We start from the raw sequence: 27,660 nt of genomic DNA on the forward strand, positions 1-27,660 counted from the left end.
AGTATCTTAGCTATAAGTGCCAGGAAACCAACATTTGACAGTACACTGACTTATCAATCATCTCCAAATATGTTCAAAAAAATCAATGATTCAATGCATATTCAGCAATACATATATTGCTTATGAAATTTTTTTTCAAATTTTGTGGCTCTTAAGATAAAAGCTTTTAATATGAAAAGTCTTGGTTATAACAATAAAATATTAATTATTATTCAAGAAGGTGATAGATCCATATTGTAAACAGAAAACCTGTCCTCAAAATTTCAAGTTGAGAATGGAAAGTAGTTTCTTTGACTTTTCCTTTGTCTTCATCTAAACAATAATATTCATTTCTTTCAAAATTGGGGCACCTTTTGATACGTTTGAAAGCAAGGCAACTGTGTCCATTGACTTAGCTTTGGAAAGAAACACCCTTCTCTGCCTGTGCTTGTTTTGCTCCAGTCAATAAATATCTGATTCAGTGCTCTCAGGCTCTGAGCAAACTCAGTGCTCCCAGAGCCTGAGGAAAATCAGGCTTTGAGCAAAATTCAAAATGCAATTCTGAATTGCCTGTCAGGGGTGGGGTGCCTCTGCTGGTCGTGGTTTACCTGGCTTGGGGTGGCAGGACACCTCCTGGTACTTTCAGCCCCTAAGCTGGTGTCCCTTTCCCTTGGGAAGCCTTGGCAAGCTGAGCAACTGACCCTGTGGGAGGCCTGGGGTCCTCCAGAGCCCCTGGCTGCACTGACTGCCTTCTGCTGCGTGGTTCAGGGCCCCTGTACACTTCGCTCCATGAACACCGGGCAGAGAAAAGGGAGAGGACACAGTGCCCTAATCCTTGGAGATACCTCTAGGTGGGCGTGAAGTATTGCTGAGTGAGCAGGGATGTGAAGGGAATGGAGGAATTGAGTGTGCAGCCTGCAGGGTTTCCTTGCGGAAGGAGACCTCGGCGGCTTTGCTTCAATGTGGGAATGGATTGGGGTGGGGCTCTAGCACCTTTGGAAGGTAACAGCATAACTTCAACGTGATCGCCCCTCCCAGGCCTTATCCAGTGGGGTGAGGACACAGGAGATGCCTCCCCAGGTGCCTGGAGAAGGTGAGGCAGCTGAACCGCCACTGGCAGCTACAAGGTCCCGGCCACGTTCTCCAGTCGCTGTACCCACTCCAAAGAGTGCCCCACATGGCCCAGCCTCACTTGAGGAGGATTCACATCTCCTCCAGGCCCTTGTATTCTGGGTACCGGGTCAGAACGCCAGCAGGAAAAGGGCCTTGGCCTTCCTCCTGCTGCTGTTGCCAAGGCAACTGTGCTGTTGTTGGCCAGGGACACTGGAGAGGCTGGGTCCAGAGCAGAGCGGCATGCGTGGATGCGTGGGCGGTTGGAGGACCAGTCCAGAGCTAGTGCAAGGTCCGGGAGGCCTGGCGGGGGCTTTTGGGGTGGAGGGCCCCTTTCTCACCTCTGACCCTCCAGCGTTGCCATGGAGACCACTAGGGCAGCCTCACCTGCACCAGCTGATACAGCAATCACGTAAGAAGAAGAAACAGCGACCAGAGCCCTCTTTTGCCCCAGAGGTCTCCTCCAGGAGCGCTAACCAAGCAGCTGCCACTGCTTGACTCCCACAAACAGGAAATGTGAGGGTAGATGTTTAAAATTCACCCCCCTTCCTCCATCATGCCTTTATTTGGCTTTACACCCAGATTTTTATATCTCTGCATCCTTCACAGTAAATGGTCTAGAGCAGCTATCCCCAACCTTTTTAGCACAAGGGACCAGTTTCATGGAAGACAATTTTTCAGGGGTTGTGAGATGGTTTGGGATGATTCAAGCACATTATATTCACGCTCACCTCCTGCTGTGCGGACAGGTTCCTAAAAGGCCTTATGGTACTGGTCCTCCACCCCCTGCCTGGAGGTTGGGGACCTCTGGGGTAGAGGATGAAAAAGTAGCTCTTTGTACTGTCTGCCGAGTACCTCTTCTGTTAACAAACAGCTCAATTAGTTCCACAGAACACTGTCCTGAGCCAAATCTAATAATCAACAGAGATTTTTAAAGTGTTTTATAAAGATTTCATTTTAGGGAGGGGGAAGGGAGGAAGAAAGAGAGGGAGAGAAACATCGGATGTGCGAGAGATACATTCATTGGTTGCCTCTGGAGCACCCCCCGCCGGGTACCTGGCACACAATCCAGGCACGTGCCCTGACAGGAGCAATCTTTTTCAGTTCACAGGCTGGGTTCAATCCACTGAACCACACCAGCCAGGGCTAACGATTTTTTAATTACAGAAGATGTGTGAAATTTCTAGTTTTCATTTATACGATCTGGATGATATTTGTAGGACCATCCTCTTAGTAAAAATAGCCGCTTTTTGGCAAGAGTGGAATAATTATGTGTTGGAATATCTGGGGACATAATAAAGAGACAATGCAGGGTTCAGAAGTCCTTTCCCAATCCCTCTCCCCCAGTTCTGTATGTAAGTACAGTGCTAAGTCTCTCTTTTCTGGACTCTGTTTCCCCCATATTTGAGATCAGTGTTTGGCTTGCAAAGCGGGTTATGTTAGTGTGGGTCTGCCTTTGGGCTGGGGTGGAGGAGTGTGTACCCTGGAATATTTACATTTAGCTCAGGTTCAAGGTTTAGTGCATGGACGCATCTCTACTGAATACAGACATGAATGCACTTAGCAAAGACTTTTCCTGATGAGAGCAAGTTGAGGTATCTGTGATCTTGAATTGCCAGCTATGCCCTGGCAAGTTCTGGGGATGGCTGTTGGTCTTAACCCCTCACTTCCCAAATTTCTTGCCCGTTTAATGTGTATGTAGCACAGCTCTCATTCTCTGAAAGCACCCTGTTAGCTTTTGCTACTGATAATCTTGATTTTCCTTACATAGTTCTGCAATTTTGAATAGACCAGCCTTTTCAACTGACTTTAAATACTACCTCTTTAGAAAATCCCAACAATGCAGGATAACTATTTCTTCCTAAAGCTGAGGGGTGAGATACTTAATAATTTGGGGTTTTTTATACTTTCTGTGTCATGGGGTTTTCAAAGCTGCTAGGTAATTTTTATGTAGTCCAAGCCATAGTTAAAGCCGTAAATTTGAAACACGTTTTCAGTGTCCTGTCGCTTGGTTGCAACCTCTCCCAGATGTCACCAGGATTTCTTGAACATGGAGTCTGATTCTTCTTTTCATTTGTCATCCCACTTCTAAGAATGACCCTCTTGATTTAACTTGTCATTTTCCTTGAACATTTCCCCATCTTCACTTGGCACTTCTCTGGTTCTTCAAAAGCTCTTTCTCAGTCTTTCACTTTTTTCTTTTCCTTTTTTTATATTGTGTATTAGTTTTCTGCTTCATCCATTCTGCATATTTTCCTGGGCCTTCTCATTCACATCCAGGGCTTCCTCTGCCTTGTTATTCTCTTGAAGGAGAAAGAGAGGGAAAGAAATATCAATATGTGGTTGCCTTTTGTATGCCCCATACTGGGGACTTGATCTGCAACCCATGGCTGGGAATTGAACTGGCAATGCTTTGGTTTGCAGCCTGTGCACAGTCCACTGAGCTACACCAGCCAAGGCTATTCTCTTGTCTCCTTAATCTATGTTATCTTGCGTAGACTTTTCTCCGAATGCCAGACCCCTATTTCCAGCTACTTTGTGAACATTTCTACTTGTCTTTCCTGTAGGCATATCAACCTGTCCCTGATTGAACTATGTTTCTCTCCAAATTTGCTTTTCTTACTGTGTTTCACATCACAGTTCTTACTTTACCTTACTATTTCCCCAGTTAGCCAAGGTTAGAAACCTGGAGTCATTTATTGATTCTTATATTCAACTAGATTTCTCATTGGTATCTAGCATATGCCAGGCAAACACTGTCATAAAGCTTAATTCTAGTGGAAAAGACAGATTAAGACAGTCACAACTAAATAATAAAATTATAGCTTTTAGGAAGTCTACTCCACAAGTAACTAGGATGCTATATGATAAAGAAAAGTTTTCTGTGTTGAGTTTGAGATGAAGGATGGGAAGAAAACAAAGATTTAAATTGCTAGCGAAAGAACAGTTCGGGCAGGGAGGATAGCAGTCACAAAACTCTGGTGATGGAGAAGGGTTTTGTGTTCAATGAATTGACACAAAAGTCATAGTGTGTAGTGGGAAGAGACAAGTAGGGTGCAGTGAGCATAGAAGAAGAGACAGTGGACAGATTTTGCAGGACTTGTGGGCCTCGATAAGGAGCATGCATTTCATTGTAAGTGCAGTAGGAAGCCACTTCATGCTTTTAGGGAGACTGGCATACACTGTTTTATAATTTAAAAACACAAGTCTGGTTGTGGGGTGGAGAATGAATGGGGGCGGTTACAGTTTGGAGGTAGAGAGGAGATTAAAGACTATAGAAGTGTTACATTAGAAGAGTAGTTGATAACTGGGTGGGGAAGTAATCAAACATGAGATATTTTCAGTGGTCTCTATCACTCAGATTGGATCTCAACCTCAGTTCTGTCCTGAAAGTGAACCATACCATATGAAGCTTCCCACATCCAGGTCCTCGCTACTAAATCCAATTGTTATGACTCTTATTCTTTTATGACCTTAACTCCCAATGATAGCTACATGATGGCTGCAAGGAGAATGTAGAGAACAATAGATAAGCTGGCACTAGAGTCAAGCTGCCTTGGTTCATATCTAAGCTCCATAACTTACTAGCTGTGTCATTGGGACAGTTGCTTAACCTTTCTGCTCTAGAATAACAATAATAGCAATAATACTTATTTTCAGAACTTTACAAGTATTAAGTAATGCATATAATAGACAGTGTTTGTAAGTGCTTAATAAATGTCAGATGATGATGTTGATGCTGATGACTATGATAGTGGTTTGAGGTCTCACTCTGATATGTAGCCACTTGGGGGAAGTTCTGCAGCCTTTACTTCTAAGTAAGTCTAAGAATCAGAAGGGGAAGGGCATTATGATTAACCTTGAGTATAGGAGGAGATTGGAAATGTTTCGACAAACAGGCATCTTTGGGTTGCTAGTCCTCAAATATCCCTTCTTGGGAAAATTCTCTTTGAGGAAAGAATGTCCTGTTCCTTGTTGATTTTTTTTTAAAGATTTTTTTATTTATTCACTTTTAGAGAGGGAAGGGAGGGAGACAGAGAGAGAAACATCAATGTGCAGTTGCTGGGGGTTATGGCCTGCAACCCAGGCGTGTGCCCTCACTGGGAATCGAACCTGCGATGCTTTGGTTCGCAGCCCGTGCTCAATCCACTGAGCTATGCCAGCCAGGGCCCTCCTTGCTGATTTTTTAAAACTTTCTTTAAGCCTACATTTTGTCACTTTAGCATTCTTTTCTTTTTTTGAGTGCTCTGAAAGACAATGACTATGGAGTTACGAATCATGGCAAAAATGATAAAATACATTTAAGTTGGGAAAAAATTGGGCCTTGCTTCTACCTGGTGATTTTTTTTCTGTCTTGCTGATTCTGTAGTAAACACTCCTCAGTAATTAAAAAATTACATTTTCGTATGTTTTCATCTTCCAATATTGATAGCCTGTTTTAGCAAATAATTACTGTCCTTTATAAATGCTAGACCTATTTTTCCAGTACCTTTTTCTTGTATCTTTGCACACATCCTGTGTTTCTGTCAGATCTGACTAGTAAAGGAAGCACAGGCCTCCACTTGTCCTTCATATTCATTGTTTTCTTCCTTGTAGAAATAGAACCTGCTGAATTTCGCCTGGACACCTGACTGCATGTGAGCACTTCACCGACTGCATTTCCCAGCTTTCCTCGCCTCTAGGTGTGGTCCTGTGGTTAACTTTGCACCAAAGCTGCATAAGCAAATATGATGAGTGCAACTTGTTTCCTTTACAGTCTCTTTCACTTTTGCTTCTGGCTAGAAAAATAGTGAAGTCTGGACCATCCTTGGCAGCCATCTACTCCTGATGGCAGAACTACCATGCTGGCTCCGGCCCACTGGACTGTTAGATGAACGAGAAATACGTTTCTGTCTTTTTTAAGCTACAATATCTTGAGGTCTCCTTCTTCCAATACAGTCTCTGACTTAACACAGTATGTTATAAACATCGTAATGCATATGTGCCTCTCTGCATTTAGTGAGGCTAATCTTTCTAGATTTCTAGGTTCCAGATTTTTAGGTTCCTACTGAAATGATCTCCAGCTGTGCCATAGTCATTACTTCATCTCTTACAGTGCTTTCTGCTTCCTACATTCGTGCCCATGGAGAGTGTATTAATTCATTCATCTGAGCCTCAGCTTTCTTACCAGTGAAAGAGGAATAATCGATAATTAATATGAAAAGATATAATACATGTAATATTTAGCATGCTCTGGGGTACACACTAAGCATGCAACAGATATAAGCTTATTTTCACATAATAGTGTTAATGTGTGAAATGAATTCATGAATTGAGCAAAGGCATAAATTACAAGATCAAAGTATTGATATGTTGGAGGGAGATAGCCAATGAAAAGGCCTTTAAAGGACTAACTCATTTTGTTTTATGACTTCTGGTCTTCTAGAAATTTGTGATTATTTCATAAATATTGGAAATAGTGCAGTATGAACGTAAATGTGCCATATGACTAAGCAATTCTTCTGTTAGTTATATACCCAAAGGAAATGAATGCATGGTTATACCAAAAATATGAACTAACAGTTCACAGTAGCATTATTTTTAATAGACAAATGGAAACAGCGTGGTGGTTTCCTAGGTGTAGGAGCAAAGCTAACTCTTAATTTTTGACGTATTTCTTTTAACAGTCTTATGCTCCTCTTTCTTCTAAAATATTGGGGTAACAATTCTTGACTGTTGGCTCCTTAAGACATTGTCTTTTAGTTAAAAAGTGCTTTGAGAAAAATTGCTAAGAAGTCTCTTACATGTTACATATAAAATTATACTTCTGATTTTTGTATTTTCTTTTTAGAACCATGTAGCGGTTTTCCTCTATCTAAAGTACTGCCTTTAAGCTCCTTTGACAAGGTGGTAAATGCTTTGGGGTTTTGTCTGTCTGAAAATTCTCCCATTCCGGAGTGCTAATTTACCTGACTATTCTACTCTCCCATAGTATGTATTTGCCTTTAAAGCCATGAAGCTGTTCTACTATTATCTGACTTTGTGACTATTGGGAAGTTTGCAGTCAGATAAATAGTTGGTCCTTAATAGTCATCTGTCTTATCTTTCTGGCCGCTTGTTAATATGGTTGGTTTGTGGTTATCTGCATTTGTACTATGATGTATTCAAGAATGGATTTTAAAAAACAGGACTATGTATGTAATCATCTTATATTTGAAATCTGAGGACTAATAGCTCTACCAGTTTTCTTCCATTGTTCCCCCAAAAGGTGAGACTGTTTTTTTCCCAACCAAGAGACAAATGAAAGTAAGACAAGTCACCTCTGTGTGACACTTGTCTTTTCTACTGTCTTGTGTCACAAGACAGTAGAAAAGACAAGTCATTTCTATTTACAAATAGGCAGGACTTTTTTGTACCCATCCTTTCACTATATGTGTTGACCATATTTTTTTAGGGTTCTGGGTTTTTTTTTAAGATTTTATGTATTTATTTTTAGAGAGGGAAGGGAGGGAGATAGAGAGAGAGAGAGAAGCATCGATGTGCGGTTGCTGGGGGTCGTGGCCTGCAACCCAGGCATGTACCCTGACTGGGAATTGAACCTGCAACACTCTATTTTTTTAATTAAGTAGCATTTGTATGTCTAATCCCATCACCTGTTCACCTGCATGTGAAGCATGCCACTGTACAACAATGTAAACTCATTACATTCATTAATTCTGCAGAAGTAATAAGTAATTCTGCATTATACTCATTAATGCAGAATTTTCAATTTTCTCTAAATGGAACCCAGTTTGGGGTTGAGATTGCTGAACACACAGGTACACCAACAAGAACAGTACAATTTAGTTTCACAGTGATGTTCTTAACATGAAGTTTATTTTAAGTCTCTTTGCAAAGTGTTTCATGTGAAATGTAAGTTTCTAAGTGACTTCCTTTACAATCTTCTTGTTCAGATATTTTCCACCCTCTTGTCATTGTATGTTTGGCCTGTGTGTGTTTTTTTATTAGAATACAAAATGGGAGACTGGCTTGTTTTATTTGTTTTTTTGAATCCTCTGATGCAGAAAGAGAATTTCCTTCATGAGATGTGGAAGCCTTCACTGCACACACTGAATTTATGGCAAGTCCAGGCCTGGGAGCCAGAGCAGCTCACCTCCAAACAGAGACGAAGACATTGCCAGAGAGTCACCTTTGCACAAGAAAGAAAAAAATACAGAGGGACGGGGAAGAGGGATATCCTATGGAGTGAAAACACAAATGCATCATCCAGAATTTGTATTTATAAGCTAATAGAAAATACAAACATTACCACATTTGGAGCCAAATCAGAACACCCAGAGGAGCTAGAGTGAAGGTCCTGTTTTTAGGTGGAGGTTTCTGTTTTAAGTCTTGTAGTTCATTGATCACATGACCCTAGAAAACTTGCCTTATTTTGAGAGCTTTCATTTTAAACTGTGCTTGCTATTAATCCTAATTACTTTGTCATGGAAATTTTCTTTCTTCTTAAAAAGAACATTAATAGAATTGAATGTTTCACATCCTTGGCAGAATTTTATTTTTCAATATGAATTATTCTAAGACATATGAAGAAACATTTTTAGAAATACATGCAATTGAAAAGAAATATAATACATTGTTATATTTTAATTTTCTATGTGTTTTCAATTGGTTCTTTTTTAATTGACTAAGGTTACTGTCAGAAATGTGGTGAGATGGCTTCGGTCCTCTTGAATAACTTCCCACTGTGGTCACACAGGAAAACAAGGCTTTCCCTCTCAGAAGGAGTACATGGCCTTTTACTCCTCCTCCTCACCTCCCCCCTTTAAACAGACTTTATTTTTTAGATCAACTTTACATTCATGAAAGTTTTGAGCAAAAACTACAGGGACTTCTTATATACCCGCTGCCTCCACTCATGCAGTCTCCTCTGTTACCAACATCCTTACCAGAGTGGTACATTTGCTGTAGTTTTTGAATCTACATCAACACATCATCATCATTTAAAGTCCATGGTTTACATTAGGATTCACTCTTGGTGTTGTACATTTTATGAGCTTTGATAATGTGTGGTGACATGGATTCACCATCGCAATATCTTGAAGAATAGTTTCTCTGCCCCCAAATCCTCTGTGCTTCATTTATTTATCCCTTCCTCCCTCCTAACTCCTGGCAACCATGGATCCTTTTCCTGTCTCCATAGTTTTTCAGAATGCCATATCATTGGGATCATACAGTATGTGGCCCTTTCATAGTGGCTTCTTTACTAAGTAATAGGCATTTAAGGTTTTTTCCATGTCTTTTCATGGTTTCATAGATCATTCATTTTAGCACTATCTGTACCACAGTTTATTATCTATTCACCTACCTAAGGATATTTTGGTTGCTACCAAGTTTTGGCAATTATGAATAAAGCTGCTGTAAATATCTGTGTATAGGTTTTTGTGTGGACATAAGTTTTCAGCTTCTTCGAGTAAATACCAAGGAGCACAATAACTGTATCATATGGTAAGAATATGTTGAGTTTTGTAAGAAACTGCCAAATTGTCTGCCAAAGTCCCCAAGCCATTTTGCATCCCCACCAGCAATGACTGACAACTCTTGTTGATCCACATTCTTGTCAGTATTTGATATTGTCAGTGCTCTGGATTTGGGCCATTCTAATAAGTATGTGGTGGTATTTCAGTGTTTTAATTTGCATTTTCCTGATGACATATTATGTAGAACATCTTTTCTCATGCTTGATTTTCATTTGTATATTTTCTTCAATGAGGTACCTGTTCAGATCTTTCGTCCATTTTTAAATCAGGTTTTTATTTTCTTGTTGTTGAATTTTAAGACTTCCGTGTATATTTTGGATAACAATCTTTTATCAGATGTCTTTTGAAAATATTTTCTCCTCATCTGTTACTTTTGAATCTCTTGATGCTTCCTTTCATAGAGCAGAAATTTTTAATTATAATTAAGTCCAGCCCACCAATAATTTTTTTCACATGTAGCACCCCTGGTGTTGTACAAAAAATCCTTGTCATGCCCAAGGTTATTTGGATATTTTCCCTATATACCAGGAGTTTCTATAGTTTGGAGTTGTACATTTAGGACTGTAATCCATTTTGAATTAGTCATTATGAAAAGTGCAAGGTCTATGTCTAGATCCTTTTTTGTGTGTGCTTGCATGCAGATATCCAGTTATTCTAGCACCATTTGTTGAAAAGATTATCTTTTTCCATTGTTTTGCCTTTGTTCCTTTGTTAAAGATCAGTTGACTATATCTATGTGGCTCTATTTATGTACTTTACATTCTGCTGCACTGATCTACTTATCTGTTCTTTTACCAATATGATACTGTTTTGATTACAGTCCCTTGATAGTAAGTCTTGAAGTGGGATAGTGTCAGTCCTTTGACTCTGCTCTTCTCCTTTAATATTATGTTGGCTTTTCTGGGTGCCTTTTACTTTTTTCCCCACACTTTTTAGGGAACTATGCCCAGAACTCTGTCTCTTTATGTAAAAGGCTTAGTCAGATATGTGAAGGACACACAATTATCTATAATAAAGTAATAACTAACCTTTGTTGAGTGCTTATTAAATTCCATGCAAAGTTCAAGTAATCCTCAAATCAAGCCAAAGAGATGTGTTATAATTATCTTTCTATATGCCATGAGAAAACCAAGACTTAAAGAAATGTCAGGGAATTGCCCAAGGAAACTTAAGAAGTAAATGATGGAATATGGTAGCTTACTTCAAAGAGGCATAATGTGCGGTCACTTCTCCATACCTATAAGCATGAACCAACTGCTTGGCAAAGAGTTTCTACAAATTATCCAGGTTATAAAGACACAAATCACATTCTAATAGGATATTTACTGATCAAGTACTATATACCAAGGACTATGGTAGATGTTAAAATTTCACAATAATTATCACTTCACTAAGCATCTTCTCTTGGTGAGCTCATTGTGCAGAGTAAGTATCTTATAGTGAAGAGATAATTTAAAATACAATCTAATAGTTTTTTTCACAATAGTGCCAAACTAGAGTCAGCCTAGGTGCCCATTAACAGGAAAATAGGGAAGTTGTGGCTTAGCCATGCAGTGGGGTATTATTATTCAGAAATGAAAAAATGAAACATTGATGCACACAAAAACATGAATAAATCTCTAAGTTATTATGCTAAATGAAAGAAGTGAGACACAAGAAGTACACAAGTACATACTCTATAATTCCGCTAAATAAACATTTGGAATATGCAAATGCTAACCTGGTGATCAAAATCATCAGTCCTTGCTTTGAAGGAACTGACTAAGAAGGGCCATGAAAGAATCATCTAGGGTGATGGAAATGTTGTTTGATATAGTTACTTAAACTTGCTGAACAGTATACTTAAGATCTGAGCATTCCATTGTATATAGAGTATAAAAAATAAAGTAAACAGAACAAAACAGCATATTAAATGTTGAAAACAGGAATGAGCAAAGGGTGGTGTGGCACAGGGAAGTGAGTGAGTAACTCAGCTTTTCGGAGTTGGGGAAAGCTCCCCGGAACACCGGACCTGTGAGATGGGTTTTGAAGAGGGAGTAGGAATTTGCCAGTTGAAAGATATTTTAGGGAAATAGCAGAGAACATTTATTTGTTAATTTATTAATCTATCTACTCAAAAATTATAGCCCATTCATTTTCTGCCTGGTGCAATAAATGCAGGTCCTTGTGATGTAGCAGTGAAAAAGACAAATGCAGTTTTTGCCTGCAAAAAGCTTAGATTCTAATGGGGAAGTCATAAATCATGACTTCTATTGAATTTTCAGGGGAAGTTGAGTTCATTGTGATTAAAATGTGTTGGAATGGCTAGAGATAAGGTGGGTAGTAGTGATAAGTAAATTAGAACCAAATAAGGTTTAAATGTATAATAAATAAAGGAGTTTGAATTTTATCTTATAGGCATGGGATTCTAGTAGAAACTTATAAATCCTAGATATAGTTAAATTTTTTATTTTTATTTTTCAATTATAGTTAACATTTAATATTATATCAATCACAGAATAGTTATGATTTTTAAGGAAGATTATTTTGACTATTTGAGGACAGATTGGAATGGGGAGAAATTAATGGAAAAGATAAAGGGATGCTCTTTCTGTAGTCTAAGCCAGGGTTGTCAGAAACTCAGCACACTTGCCACCTCATATTTTTGAGTCCATAGTACACAATGCTAATCCATCAAATTTATCTTCCACACCAAGTCAAAGTGAGGTTTTATGTACCACATACACATTACCAAAAATAGATTGGGCTCGTGTAATAAAACCTATTTGTATTTTCTTCGAGGCTCCAAACGTCATTTCCTGGGTGAGTAAATCAGGAGCCCAGTAGTAAAGGGGGAGAGATTGGATTGGTGGGCTCGTCCACACATGGAATTATTTGATTACTGGGTAAGAGAGTGATTTAGACTTTTAGATTGTGGATCTAGGTGACAATAATATTAACAATAATCATAATGATAATAGTAATAGCAATCGATCATAGTGGAAGATGCATTTGGATTCTTGGGGAATGGCGATAACAAGGTTTTGACAAAGATCTCACTTCCAATCTCATCAGTGAAACTCTGGTGTAGCTCTTCTGACCCATTTAGATGTAAAGAACCTGTATTTCTAGGCTTTAATTCCTTACCTTGTAATTAGGTCAGAATTTTTTACTTTGTGGTCAAATGTACATAGCTCAGTTTCTAACCTCAGAGTTTTCCTAAAATTGTCTTTTTTTCCCCGGGATTATGACCCACAAGATTGGCTTCTTAGCTGTAAAGGCTTTAAATTATTATTATTTTTGTTTTATTAGCATCTCCTTCCAAATATGCTCATGTATTGTAGGCCATTGGCCATGAACATCATATGTTTTAAGACCTATTAATTTCGTTATGATTAAGTTTTCAATGAATATCAGCATCTGTAAAACTCATTCTTACTTGTCTCACTCTGGTTCTTAGCACCAGAGGTATAAAAGGGACTTGACCACTCACTCTTTCAGGTAATAATTGTGTCTGTTAGTTAAGGGAAAATGCAAGAAGATACGGTTGTATGGCTCTCTCACAGCACATACCAAAAGAGATCACTCACATGACTACGTCTTAAACCCTAAATTCATATAAAATCAGTTTTCGAGGAGCGAAGTTTAGTTTTTACCTTTTTGGGTGCCACATAAACTGTTGATAGGTATTAGTGAAGGGAAACGCTGAAAAAGCAGGAAAACAAGCAGCCTAAACAATACATGGTTAATCAGCACCTTGAAATCGACAGCTATTTGTGTTTCAAGGGCAGTTGACAGCACGTGTCATTGGAGTGGTGAAAAGTCGCTCCTGTCAGACAGTATCTGAGAAGCAAGGCTCATGCTGCCGGGATCTGCACAGACGGCACAACCGTGTTTTCCCAGACTTCTTTGTGCTGGAGGGAACCAGCCTCCTAGTAACTTGGAGTTTTGTTTGTGCTGAAGAGGGAATGAATCTTCTCCATAAATACTTGTCATTGAAAAATACATAAATAGAAGAAGCATACACTTGTAATTCAGTACTGTTTTGGGGGATTAAATAATCAGTTTTGGAAAGAAGTGGGATTAAATTTTCTCTATTTTTGCAAATGGATTGATGGTACAAAATCAGTATATTTGTATAGGTTTGCCTCAAAAAACTTTTTTTAGGTTGAAGTATGATTTTGGGATGAAATATTTCATTTTCTTCTTTATGCTACTTCTTTCCTGATTTATTATTTTCCCAGAAATATTGTTTGTTTAAAATTCTGAAGTTATTTTGTTGTTTTTATTTTATGTTAACTTAATTTAACTTAATTTTATAATTTTTAAGAAATCCTCACCTGAGGATAATTTTTATAGATTTTTGGAGACAGAGAGGAAGGGAGGAGAGAGAGAGAGAGAGAGAGAGAGAGAGAGAGAGAGGGAGAGAGAAACACGGACCCGTTGCCTCCTGTATATGCTGCAACCAGGAATCGAACCTGCAACCTTTTGGTGCATGGGACAATGCTCCAACCAACTGAGCCACCTGGGCAGCATAGTTGTGTTCCTTCTTAAAAAATGTAGTCAGTAACTGAAACACTTTAGAAGACAATAAAGAATGCTGCAGATAAAAGTTCATAATTTGGTTTATCAGCATATTATTTTATATATAATTAGGGTGAATTTCTTCAATAATCAATATATTAAATCAAACTTTTTTTAGCTCAAGATTGTTTCTAAATTATTTGCTTTATCACACCCTTTGTTGTTTGTTTGTCTGTAAATATATGAGTGAACTGAAGCCCTGAGGGCCAAATGGCAGGATCTGCCCCTGAGGCTAATCAGACAGTTCAGGGCTGTGGCCACTTCGACAGTTAGCACATTCTGCAGAACAAGAGTGAAAATGTATATTTTGTCATGTGTCTTTCATCTTCACAGGGGTAACTGCTTGAGCTTTGGAGCCCTGGATTTGTATCCTAGCACAATCTAGTGATCTGAGAAAGTTGCTTTTACGAGGGAGGGCCCTCCCCCCCCTCAAACCCACAATTATCCTCTGGAAGGCAAGTGCCTTGTAGTACAGACTTCCCCTGCTAGGAGAATATTCTAGGAACCCATCTGTATCAGTGCACCAGCTGGCAATGTTGTGAGAGGCTGCATTCAGCTTCGGTGAATTTTTTTGAAGACTCAAGACATTTGCCCATTTCATGAATGGGTGATTTACAAGCACACCTGCCCACACCACGCTGAGTGTTCATCAGTTTTTGACCAAAACCCTCATGGCCCCCATGCCCCACCCTCCCTAATCATTGGATCTCACCCTAAGCAACCTTTTTTTGGTTCCTGTAATGTTCCCCTAATGTCCTGAAAGGTAAATGTTTTGTGGATGTGGAAAAGGTAAAACAAAAAACAGTGGAAGTACTAAAAGCCATCAAAATTAATGAGTTCAAAACCTTTTTGAGCAGTGGAAAAAAGTCTTGATGTCGCATCAAATGGAGAGTACTGTGAAGGTGACTGGAGTTGTACTTTGAAGGTGACAGGTCCACATGACAGAAGGGTAATGAGTTTCCTTTCACAACATATGTGATTTCAATGTTCTCTCTGTAAGCACTAAGTTTACAATTTCTTGAGAGAATTTTGACTGTTGAGCAAAGATCTTGCAGCATCTCCTGTATATGCTCTCTTATCACAACTTGCACATTCTGTACTCGAATACGTACCATCTGTAGTCAGTTCAATAGTGACCAAGGATTTCCAGTCCTAATTTATGGAATTTATAGATGTTTCCTTGTTTGAAATAAAAAGAGTCCTTAGAAATAGCATTAAGAATTTTGAGATAAGATTACCCTGGATAATCTGATTGGTACTTATATGCCACCACATAAGGTGGGCTCTATAAGAGAGAGACACACAGAGGAGAGGCACGTTGGAAGAGGGTAAGGCAGTGTGGTGTGACCTCAAGCCGTGGAACGCTAGCAACCGCCAGAAGCTGGATGAGTCAGAGAATGAATTTCCCCAGGGCTTCCAGAAGGGAAGCCACTCTACCAACAGCTTGATTTTGGATTTATGGTCTCCAGGACTATGAGTGAGGACATTTATTTGTTTTGTGGTAATTTGTTACAGAAACCCCAGGGAGTTCATGTACAACCCTAGCCATGATTTGTGCTAGATTTTCTGTACCAGACTGTGAACCCCACAACAATGTGGGTTACCTGTCTCATACAGCTTGATAACTTCAATACTTAGTTAGCAGAGGGCTTGGCAGTATTTGGCTGTTGTGGAATACTTGTTGAAGGAATAAACAAACAGGCTGTGATCCTTCCATCACTCACAGTGTACAAACTAAACAGAATTTCTAAATTTCTGGTTAATGTGCAAAGGAAATGAGAGGAAACTGTAAAATTTTTATGGGTGGGAAAAAACAGTTTTATGGGTATTTTGCTGGTGGATGGAGATAAAATTTGGATTTCCAGCCTAGGGGAAGTAGATGTTCTCTGAGGAGGAGTCTCTAGGCAGGGGTGGCCGGGGTGGGAGTCTGAAATGGCGCTTCCCAAGCAGCGTCCTGAAGATACAACAATGTTCCAGGCCGTTCGCTGCCATATCCCATGCTGCTTCTCTGCACTCCAACTACATGCTGCTCTGGCATCACAGGCGATGAGAGATCTATCTATGCAGCCTCGTATAGAAGAATGACAAAAGAGATGATAAAGGATAGAAGTGAGAAAGATCTGGAGCCTAGTAAGGATCCACATGTGTTCTAATTTGTGAGGGAGAACTTCATGTCTAACAAAGATGAAATGCCTGGCAATTTGGCCTTGTGTACATCTTCACATATATGAGGTCTGTCTGGCAAAGTCTAGCCGTTGTTAATGTAATGAGAATGGTTTACGTGATATCAATGTAATCTGGCAGCCAAAGAGCATGGACTGGAATGTGCATGCATGAACAATGATGACCTCATTGTACTAGTCAGTGGGGGCAGTAGATGCCATTGAGTGAGCATGTGTACTGTGTGGCCATCACATTCAAAATGACTGAGTGAGTAGAGGAAGGAATCTGCATCAGATTTTGCATTAAGCTTGAACATTCCTCTGTGGAAACTATTCAGATGATTCAGAAAGCTGCAGCTATGGGCAACTGGTGATTGGCAGCTTCATCACAACAGTGTGCCTGCTCATGCATCACTTCTCACACAGAGTTTTTTGTGAAACATGAAATCACCCAGGTGACTCAGCCCTGCTACAGGCCAGATTTGGTGCCCTGTGACTTTTGGCTTTTTCCAAAACTAAAATTACCATTGAAAGAATAGAGATTTCAGACTGTTGGTGAGATTCAGGAAAATATGACGGGGTGGCTGATGGCAATTGGGAAAACTATGTGAGGTCCCAAAGTGTTTACTTTGAAGGGGACTGGGGTGTCATTGTCCTATGTACCATATTTCTTGTATCTTGTATCTTCTTCAATAAATGTCTCTATTTTTCATAGTACATGGTTGGATAACTTCTGGCCAGACCTCATATAGTTATTTGAATATGCTGTTTTAGGCACTGCTATTTCTGAGACCTATTGTATATCAGAAAAAAAAACAAATAAAAATTATACTAACAAAAAAGCACTATGTAACTTGCTTTCAGTTCTGCAGTGAGCTGAGTCTGCTGGGACTATTGTTCAAAGAGGTTCTTGCCATTTGACTCACTGACTGCACAGTAATTTTGCTGAGATTAATCACCCCCTTGTGCAGGAAACTCATGTTGCTGCAATGTGAGATTAAATTTCATTTTCATCTCATTCCAAATATTTCTTATTCTTTTCTATCATCTATGGGAACTTTAGGCTCCTTGCTACACTTTCCACTGCCATGGCTTTTGTCCTGCTTGAATGAACTACTACTCATGTCACCTTCTGTTTCTTTCAAGAACTATTCTGGGCCCTGGCCAGTGTGGCTCAGTTGGTTGGAGCATCATGCCATAACTGAAAGGTTATAGGTTCGATTCCTGCTCTGGACACATACCTGGTTGCAGGTTCCATCTCCGGCCCAGGTGCCTATGATTCCCCAGTTAGGGTGAGATGCATACTGGAGGCAACCAATCGATTCTTCTCTCTTGCATTGATGTTTCTGTCTCCCTTCCTCTTTCTCTAAAAAGTAATGAAAAAAGCCCTGGCTGGCGTAGCTCAGTGGATTGAGCACGGGCTGTGAACCAAAGTATCGCAGGTTTGATTCTCAGTCAGGATACATGCCTGGGTTGCAGGCCATGACCCCCAGCAACTGCACATTGATGTTTCTCTATATATATCTCCCTCCCTTCCCTCTCTAAAAATAAATAAATAAAAATGTTAAAAAAAGTAATGAAAAGATGTCAGGTAAGGATAAAAATTAATTAATTAAGTTACAAAGAAGCTACTTCAATGAGAGGTGATAACTTTGTTCTTGTTTGTTTTTATCATCATTAAAATGACATTTTCACTATATATGCCAAATATTGGGTTACATCTTTTACATATATTATTTAATTCTTACAATTCTGTTGAGTGGACTCTATTATCTCTGCTTTCCAGTTCAGAAAACTGAAATTTAGAGAGATTTAAGTGATTTGCATATAGTACACAACCTCTGATCGGAGGATTTAAAGGTCACACCTAGATAGCTAGAGCTCACACTTCTAACCTTTGGCACATGCTATTCTTCAGTTTAACACTGATAGCATAATAAATGCATTTTCTTTCCTAGAATAGGAAATGCATTTTCTATAATATTTAAGGATAGAGATTCCATATTTTTTATTTCTCTAATAACTTTCTATATCCAGCAACTCAATAAATGTTAATTGGATGAGTGAATCAATACCTAGAATGAAATTATTATAATAAAATGCTACTGGGCCTTATGTATATATATTAGAATACTTTAAGTTATACTGATGGCTATATAGAAGTCATTATACAAACTTAAAAAGTTGGCATTTGTGGGTAAGCATGATTAACAGTGTCAAACAACTTTTTTCATGTTTCTTAAAGTTCTCCATGTAAATAACATATAATGTGATGAAATGTTTATGAATGATTTTAAAAAAATTTCCTATCTTCATGATTTGGTTCAGTTTATGGAAATGTTTTCGTTTAATCAACTGCATGTATTCCCATTGCATTAAGGGCACATTTCTTTTCACTAATTTTGTGGGCTCCTTTTTTCTTTTTGGCTCTGTCCCCAGGATGGCGTAGGGGTAGACGAGAAGCTGTCCCTGCGGCAGGTGGCCGTGGTGGAAGACTTCTTCGACATCATCTACTCGATGCACGTGGAAACGGGGCCGAATGGAGAACAAATTCGGAAACATGCCGGGCAAAAGAGAACTTACAAAGCAGTAAGTTAAAAAGGCACAAAAAAGGCATGCATTTTGAAATTTGGTACTGTCAATGCTTATTAAAAATGGGCTAAATAATTATAAATATTCTATCTTCAACATAGATTAGACCATATCATGGTCAAACCCAACATTTAAACTATGGTTTAATTATTACTGATTCTGTTTTGTCCATATGTTCACCAACTATATAATTTAAACCTGTCTCTAGGATTCTCATAGTGTTTTCTTTAAATGTGCATAGTATGTGGTAGTCCCAGTCAGATGCCCACAGACGGGAAGATACATTTGTGTTGTTTTATTCCCTGTATCATGCTATATGAATTACGGACTGGAACATATGAACCTTTGTACTACCACTGAGGTTTTAACATCCCTTCCTCTTCAAATCAAATTAATATGTTTAAGTATTTCCTATTTAATACTTATGATCACATGAGTAAGAAAACATTATGTAGTTTTTAAATGTCTCCTTATATAAATACATTTGTACCAAAGGGATACATTTCTTAATAGTCCAGAATAGAGTATTAAAAGATATGTATTTTCATAGATTAATGCCCTTGAACATTTTAAGTGTATATATGATGTTTATATCATAAATTATATGGAAAGCAGATTTAATTAACTGTTAGATATTGAAATACATTGTCAAAATAGAGTTATATATTATTTCTAAAGTATCTAATTATACTTACAGTCTGATCTAGACACCTTAATCTAGCTTTTTATTTAAATAAATAGTGTATGAAATCATCTTAATGTACATATTAAGGAAAATTCTTTCTAGGAAAGAATCCTTTCTAGGAAAATTGAACAGTAAATTATTCTTTTCAAATATAAGCAAAATATACATCAGAAGTATTTTATCAACAACCAGAATAATATCCTTTTTTAGAATTCTTATTGAACTTTGCTTTTGGCTGCCTTTATATTAACTGTTTTCAGCTGTATTGATACACAATATCAGTCTGGATCCATTTTTTTTTCAGATACAGAAAAATGTGTGAAATGCTCAAAGTTTCAAATACAGGTACATATGTTTGAAATTAGCTACTGAGCATAAGAAATAGCTTCTTTTCCATAACTATTTTTTGCTATATTTCCAGGGTCATATTGAATCTTTGTAGTTGCATAATAACCCCTAATACATGTTGTATTTATCTCTCCTTCTCTATGGTTTTGTTTCTTGGCTGTTTCCAAATTGCATGGTTTGTGGGCAGGCACTATTGTAAGTTTCCTTACATAATTCTGCCACATAAACTTTCTTTTGACTTACGTATCTCAGGAGACATTTTTATCATGACTAATGGCAATGACCTATCTTCTTTAGGATATTTTTATGTAGACTAATATTACTGAATATACTCATGTCACCTGTCTCCTAAGCCAGGGCTTTATCTCTGGATGGTAATAGGAAAATAATTGTATATTGATCTACTAATATCACTAATGGTATACTTGTATAATAGTTTATTTCCATGAAATAGCTACCTGAACTTGACAGGACTCTGTGAGGTAGACATGCATAAGTTTAATGGTATTAAATGAAAACTGAGTGGCATCATTGTCTGTACTAGCATGGCAGCCAAATCTGATTAGGTGCCAAAAGCAATTTTAAAGAATTTAACCTTTCCACTGCACTAGTTAGAGATCTTTACAGCAGAAACATGGGTCAATGAGACAGACCTAAATATGTCACTCTTTGTTTTCTTAAGTGTAAAGTAGAGAATATGATCCATTCCCATTTTGTATGTTAAGCACTTACAGAAAATTGGTAAACAGTATGTTTTTTAAATATATCATTTTGCATTCATTATAAAGATATTTTCTGCTTTTTGGTGTAGGAACATCAACTTTTAAAGTATAAGCAGCATCTGAAACATTATCCATTTCCTCTTGAGAATGTTCTCTTTGGAGATCTTTCTCTTTCCCAAGTTTATTGTTTATTTTCACATCTAGAGTATTTTCATCTTTTCCTAATATCATGAAGGTTCTTTTGGGCTTAACCTTTTACCTTCTGGTATATCTAAATTGAATTCTAATTAGAAAACATGCCCATTTTGTGGAGTAATAACTCATCATAGGAAAAAAAACTGCTGTAATGCACTTGACTCTACAGTGAACTTAAGTCTAATGTTAAAAATGAATATAAATGTTCAATTAATGGAGCATAAAACAAAGCGCAGTTGGAGATGGAAGGGTTTAGTGCTATTCGGTCGCTAGACTGTTGGGTCAGAGTTTAGTTCTCAATACTAATACTGGAACTGGCTAGTCATTAGTAGAATTAGCTAGGTCCTATTGCAATTATGATGGTTTTATTAGGTTTAAAATTTTCTCTACTTCTAACACATTAGCTCATAGCGCATGCATGATTATGTTTATTGACCTTCTTTTTCTTCCTTTTCCTACATGGCCAAGAAACCATACTTATATAACTAATCATTAAAGCGTATCACATTGTCTTAATAATATTATCAATAGATTTAGTGGTCATTTTATTTACTTTGCCTATTTTGCAAATCTTTCTATGTTTTCACTCTGCAGGAAATGATGGTCCTTTAATATTGGATTAACTTTTGAATGCTATTTGTTTTTACCTATCTGCAGTATATCATTCCTTGAAATATCTAGGCATTATATAACTTAAATTTTATTGCAAGCTGATCTGACTATAGATACAATTGGAGGGTATATGTTCTATTTATGACTCATGAGTACTTTGAAAAAAATCCACATAAAATGACACATTTCAGGAATATGTGAAGGCTATCATAATTATTATTTTCAGTCATTGTTGAATTCTAGTGTCTGAGGTCTTTTCTCTGTATTTGCCACTGTCTCCATATTAACTGTGATTGGTGCATTGAATGTGCTTTCATCAGTGTACTTGTCAATAGTAAACTCTTGATTATCCATATTAACAGAGTGGATCATTCACTTACCATACATATTTGAATTTAAAGTCTATCCTTGTACTGAAAATTAAATGCGGGTACTTAGAATTTGGAGAGTCACTGAAAAATTAATGATGCAACATTGTAAGACCCTGGCGTGGGATGTTGTGTTGTCTTCCAGTGTTTAACTCTTCTCAGGTTCTGCCCGAATCCACCTTCGGGCACACACCACTCTTCTCTGGCTGTCTTTTGTCACTGGTATTCTATCGGGTTAAGCATCGCTGCTTTTCAGAATTTCCTTAAGTCAGGAAACCATTAAAGGATTGAGCTTTAAGGCCCTTTCTTGAAAAAACATGGAAACCTAGAGTAGCTGGTGGAAATCCAGGAACTAAGGGGGAGAAAGTGTTTTCCATAGAACAGTTTGCATATATATTTGTATATGTACACACCCACATAACTTGTAGTATGATACAGTAAACTTACATGTATTACTCACATATATAGCTGCCAATATTACATTACTTTAATTCAGAGTGGAGATTATATGCGGTAGCTAAAAGGAAATAGGCTAGCAGCCAGACCCACTCAGTGTCAAACTTCAAATCTAGCACTTCCTCTCTGTGTCACTTTAGGCAAATGATTTACCTTTTTTCTTTCTCTCTGTCTAGAGGGAGAAAATGGCATGCCTGGTGTAGTAAAATAAGTGAGTTAAGATGTGTGAAGTGCTGGAGATATGGTAAACTTTTGAATATTGTTATTTTTCCTTCTTTTTTTTTAATTAAAGATTTTATTTATTTATTTTTGGAGAGGAAAGGGAGGGAGAGAGAGACAGAGAGAGACAGAGAAACTTCAATGTGTGGTTGCTGGGGGTTATGGCCTGCAACCCAGGCATGTACCCTGGCTGGGAATTGAACCTGGGACACTTTGGTTCCCAGCCCAAGCTCAATCCACTGAGCTACGCCAGCCAGGGCGTATTTTTCCTTCTTTATCCAATCAGTATGCATGTTGCAGATAGAAGGACAAACAGGACAATTGACACAGGTCTGTCGCTGCCCTGCCTATGTTATTTCCTCTGCCTGGCCAGGCCTGGGTTGGGCGATGGGAATGGTGATGACCCATGCATTGTGTGGTGCACGTCCTGTAGACGTCCTTGTCCCTGGAAGTCAGCAGTGTAACTCTCATCCAAGGCTAGACTGGGCTGACAGAAAACGTGAAAGAAGGCCTGAGTTCCCATGTTTAAGAACTCTTTTGCTAGATTAAGTTTATGGAGATTTTAGTTATTTCATTTGCTTTTCACAGAGATTGATTCTGTTAAATTAATTTTCAAAAAAAATTTAAAAACTGGTTTCACTTAAATAATTTGTTTTTAATATTTATTGAATATATCTTTCCAGGGACATACTGTAGGAATATAATCTATCATGCAGAATTTCTACTTTCCTACTCTGAAAATTAAAAAGGAAAATCTTTATTCTATCAGATGTAGGACAATTAATCTTAAAATTTTAGTTAGCATCATTTTTTGTCCTTTCTAAAAAATAAATATCTACTGGTTCAGCATTTTTTAATTTGCACTAGTTTCTGCTACCTTGTCCTGTAAAAATTAATTCCCAGAATTCTTGTCAACATATAGAGAGGCTAATGAGCAAAATGTGTAGCCATTTTGTTGTGAAAAAATAGCATTAAACTATAATCCAGGAGTTCCAAACCATTAATTTAACATCTTTTTCGCTTAGGCCACAGTTTGCTTACATATAAAATGAGAAGGTTATACTTCAGTTTTCTTGACACTCTGCCATGTGCCTGCACTGGGAATTGAACCAGCAACCTTTTGCTTGTGGGGATGACTCCCAACCACCTGTGCCACACCAGTCAGCAACAGGATGTTGCCTTTTTAATGCAGATGGCATTGTTTACTTCACATTATTATTATAAATTAGAGTGGCTTAAATAAATAACTGTTCTAGATATCAAGTAGAGATAAAAACTTAAAATTATTCCAAATTTAAATGTTTCTATAGACATTCTTTAATTCTGAACTTCATGATACTATTATACAATAAGTCAGTGATTTAGAAATATATTTTATAACTAGTTAGTCTTAGAGAGTTTATGAGTATAAAACATTAATCAATTATAGGTATTTTATGGTATTTTTGTGAGACTCCTTTCATTTGGTTGTTTTTCCTTTTTTTATGCTAGAGTAGTTGTTAAAAATATATAATCCCTGATGATGTTCTCAGGTCACTGTGTAAGCACAGTTCAGCAAAAGACCTGTCTCATAATAGGTACTCGGTAAGTACTTGCTGAAGGAATAAATCCCCCTTGTTTCTGTGAAGTCCTTGCCTTTTTGATGCCAACTAAATAATATAATGTTACTGTAAGTAGAAATGATGAAATTAAATCAAAGCCATAGGCAGGCTGGGAAGACTGCTCTGTACCAGTCATGTTTACCTTGGGCAGCGGATTTGTGCGACTTTGGAGGCTCTGAATAAGGTGAAAATATTTAACCCAGGTGCTTCCTGTTTGCTTTTCAATGCAACACTTTTTCACACATTGGTTTATTTTTTGTCAGATATATGCCCACACCCATGTACACACCTTTATGTTACAGCAGGCCCTCTTTTTGATAGCCAAAAATAAGGTGCCAGGCTAATAAGTCAGTTGTGTGAAACATCTCAGAAAGGAAAAAATCAGTGGCATGGCAATTAAAGTACTAAACAGCAATCTGAGAATAGTGTACTGCCATTCATCGAAATTGTTGTGTTTCTCATGTAGCTGTAGTTAGAATGATCACTAATTATAGGTGGACAAGAGTAATAGTACAAAATGCTTTCATACTCAGAACATAGCAGGTGAGACCATCAAAAGACATGAGCTCACGCAAACCAAGTTGATCATCAACTAATGTCACAAATCTTATCATCAATTTTCATGTTAGACAGTAATGTCCTAGTAAATAGGTATATTCCTTGAAAGAGAAATTAACCTTGAAGAAACCTCATTAACTCTTTACGCCCAGCCTAGTAAATTGCTACTTTAGTGCACCCTTGTGGTGAAAATGAGCCAATGCAGCTTTTAAAACTCCTCAGGACGTTTAATACCTATACCTCTCAGATCTAGAGATTTAGGTGTTCCTGGGTACTGTGATGGCATAATAAATAAAATATTTTGAATATCCAAAGTACATGCATGTACACCTGTATAAACCCCTATATATTTATTTAATTTGGGTAAAATGTAATGGGAAGAACTGGTGTGAGCAGCAGAAAATGGTGCCCACACTGATGTCGGCTGCACGTGGGTTTAAGTCCTGACAAAGTTCTGTGTGCCTGATTTTGGCATGGATGACTAGTGTGTTTGTTTTGAAGCTCAGAAGTAGTACCTATAAAGTTCTTAGCATAATAATTCCTTCAAACATGTTATTATAGTGAGGTGAATAGAGACATTTAAAAGGTATGTATGAAGTTGTTTGCAGGATGATGGATGCTGTAAATAGCTTTCTTTCCTATTAATTAGACATTGAAAAGCCTGTTTCCTTCTGGTGTCATCTGCGCTCCTCTGTGACCTGTGGACACCACGCATCTGTGTCTTTATTCATGACTTGCCCAGATCTGAGATTCACTAGCTTTATCAGCAACAGTCTCAGTCATTTCATGACGTGTAAAAGGAAACCAGCCCTTACCTATTTTTTATCTTTTTACTTGCTCTACTTCCTATCTGCCCCTTCAATTTCTTTCTTCTGGGAATGTCGTCTCCAATCAACATATAGCCTGACCATATCAAGCACGGCTCTGCTCCTTAACGATAGTGCTCAGAAAGGAGGTGGCTTAGCTGCTGCTTCTGACAATTTGGGATTTGGACCAAGGAATTTCTATCTTGGGGTGCTAGTCCTCTTCAGTGTAGAGCATGCAGAGATGACATCTTTTGTTATACGTATCCATTAGTTGCATAATTATTTGTATGGTCTAAAGCACTACTTCTCAATAGGGCACTATAGGCTTTTTGGGCAGACAGTTGGTATTGCCTCAAGTACTCCAAGCCATTTAACATCCTTAACCCCTGAGTGTTAAGTTCCAGTAACACAAGCCCCAGTTATTGTGATGAAATGCATCCCTATCTCCCATTTCCAAAGTCTCACTTGGAGTGCAGTAAACACCCGGAGTTGAGAGACATTTTAAAAATGAAAGCGGTTCTCTACTTAGTATCTCAGAAAAATATTTTTGTTACCTGCCAGTTGTCGAGCAATTCGAGAATTCAGACAATGAGTTCTGCATTTGTGGTACATCACTGTCATCTTACAGGCTCTGCACTTCGCCTGCATATGAGAATTGTGTGACTTACTGGCCTCCCTTGTGGAATGAAGTCTGACCTCCTCCATTTTCTTCCATTTCCCCCACGATGGCTAATTCTTGCTGCTTTGAATGACCACAGCAACAGTATCAGTATTCTCAGCTACCTCTTTCCAAAGAAGTGCAGCTTCCCCACCGACTAGCAGGGGGTAGTAAGGGAAACTTCAACAGAGGGAACTGAGACAGGAAGCTGGGAGAGCTTAAAAGCACCGATGAATTTCAGATCAGGAAGGTTGAATTCTGCTTGTTCTCATCAAAGCCCCAGTAAAGTGTTAATTTATCACATAACACACTCTTCAGGGAAAATCAAGAGAAGTCAATGACCTATACTTCCCAAGAGTGACTGCATATTTTAATGTAGCTCTTCACACTGTAAGTAATCAGATAAATATTTGATTTGCCGAGTCATTTTATTTACGTGCAATATTTATGATTCTCTTTATTTTACTATTAGGAAACATGTATGAAGAAAAACTCTTTTCAGTGCCCATCTGCCGATTTTTTTCATCTAAAATAAGAATTCTCTGTTATGACAGTCTGTTCCTTAACAGCAAAATGACTTACCATAAGAAGTGACACAAAAATAAATAGCACCCACAGCTTTAGAGATATAACTTGAGTCTATCTCTTTTTGATACTGACTCAATTGCTCAGTTGATGACTCTTTTAATTATTGCAAAATACAACTCCAAATTAAAGATGTTCACTATTATTTTCTTTATTACATAAAACAAAAGAAAATAAGTTCTTTTTTTGCAAAGTAATATAGCTACATTTGAAGTGGTGTCAATGAGATAAAAATGGTTTCCAATAAAAACTGATTAATTAACTTAAATCACATTCTACTTCTTATTTGCCTATATCTTGATCTGCTAATGTACAGTGATGTCATGCCAGAGTCATCTGATGTGGCCTTGGGATGCTGTCACCTCTCTGTTTTCCTCCTCTGTTTCTTTTGGTCACGCTGCGGGTTTCTGTGCCTTCACCCACACTGAGTGTCTGGGCCTCCTGCCTCACGCTGGTACCACTTCTCTGTCCCCGCAGCATACCAACCTCTGTCCCTGCACCATGTCCACTTTCTGTTCTTCTCACCCGCATTTGATGCATTTGCCTCAAATTTCCAAATTGGTTTTGGCTGTCCAAAATATGATCTGAGCTATCTAAAATAGGCCTACCTGCTTTAGACCGCCTATGGACTTTCTAGTCTTCATTTGAACTTGACCACAGAACTACCATCTTCTCTCAGCACCACAACAAATGTATTTGGATCAACAAACATCATTCCTCTGCTTTTGAACAGTGATTTTTACACTGTGTATCACAGCCCATTAGCGAATTGTCAAGTCAGCTTAATGGGTCCTAATCACTTTTAAAAGTGAAATCGAAGAGCATAGAAATGAATATTATATAAATGTGTCTATGTTCTAGCTTATGATATAAAATATATTTATACCTGAGTTGTGGGTCTAAAAAGTTGGAAAACATTGCTTTA

General features: G+C 38.0%; 1 protein-coding gene across 6 annotated transcripts in view; it reads left to right on the forward strand.

Annotated features, from left to right (window-relative positions):
• Positions 1–27,660, forward strand: part of NOL4 (nucleolar protein 4) — a 290,369-nt gene that overhangs the window by 47,741 nt on the left and 214,968 nt on the right. For 3 of the 6 annotated variants that reach the window (XM_028525063.2, XM_028525061.2, XM_036009173.1), the window contains exon 2: positions 18,770–18,919. In XM_028525063.2, coding sequence (XP_028380864.1) covers positions 18,770–18,919 — 150 coding nt within the window. Of the gene's footprint in view, positions 1–18,769; positions 18,920–19,889; positions 19,953–27,660 lie in introns of all 6 variants that reach the window. The other 3 variants (XM_028525064.2, XM_036009174.1, XM_036009175.1) reach the window with 2 other exon arrangements.

Source organism: Phyllostomus discolor, chromosome 9 (genome assembly GCF_004126475.2).
Source record: "Phyllostomus discolor isolate MPI-MPIP mPhyDis1 chromosome 9, mPhyDis1.pri.v3, whole genome shotgun sequence".
Lineage (NCBI taxonomy): Eukaryota > Metazoa > Chordata > Mammalia > Chiroptera > Phyllostomidae > Phyllostomus > Phyllostomus discolor.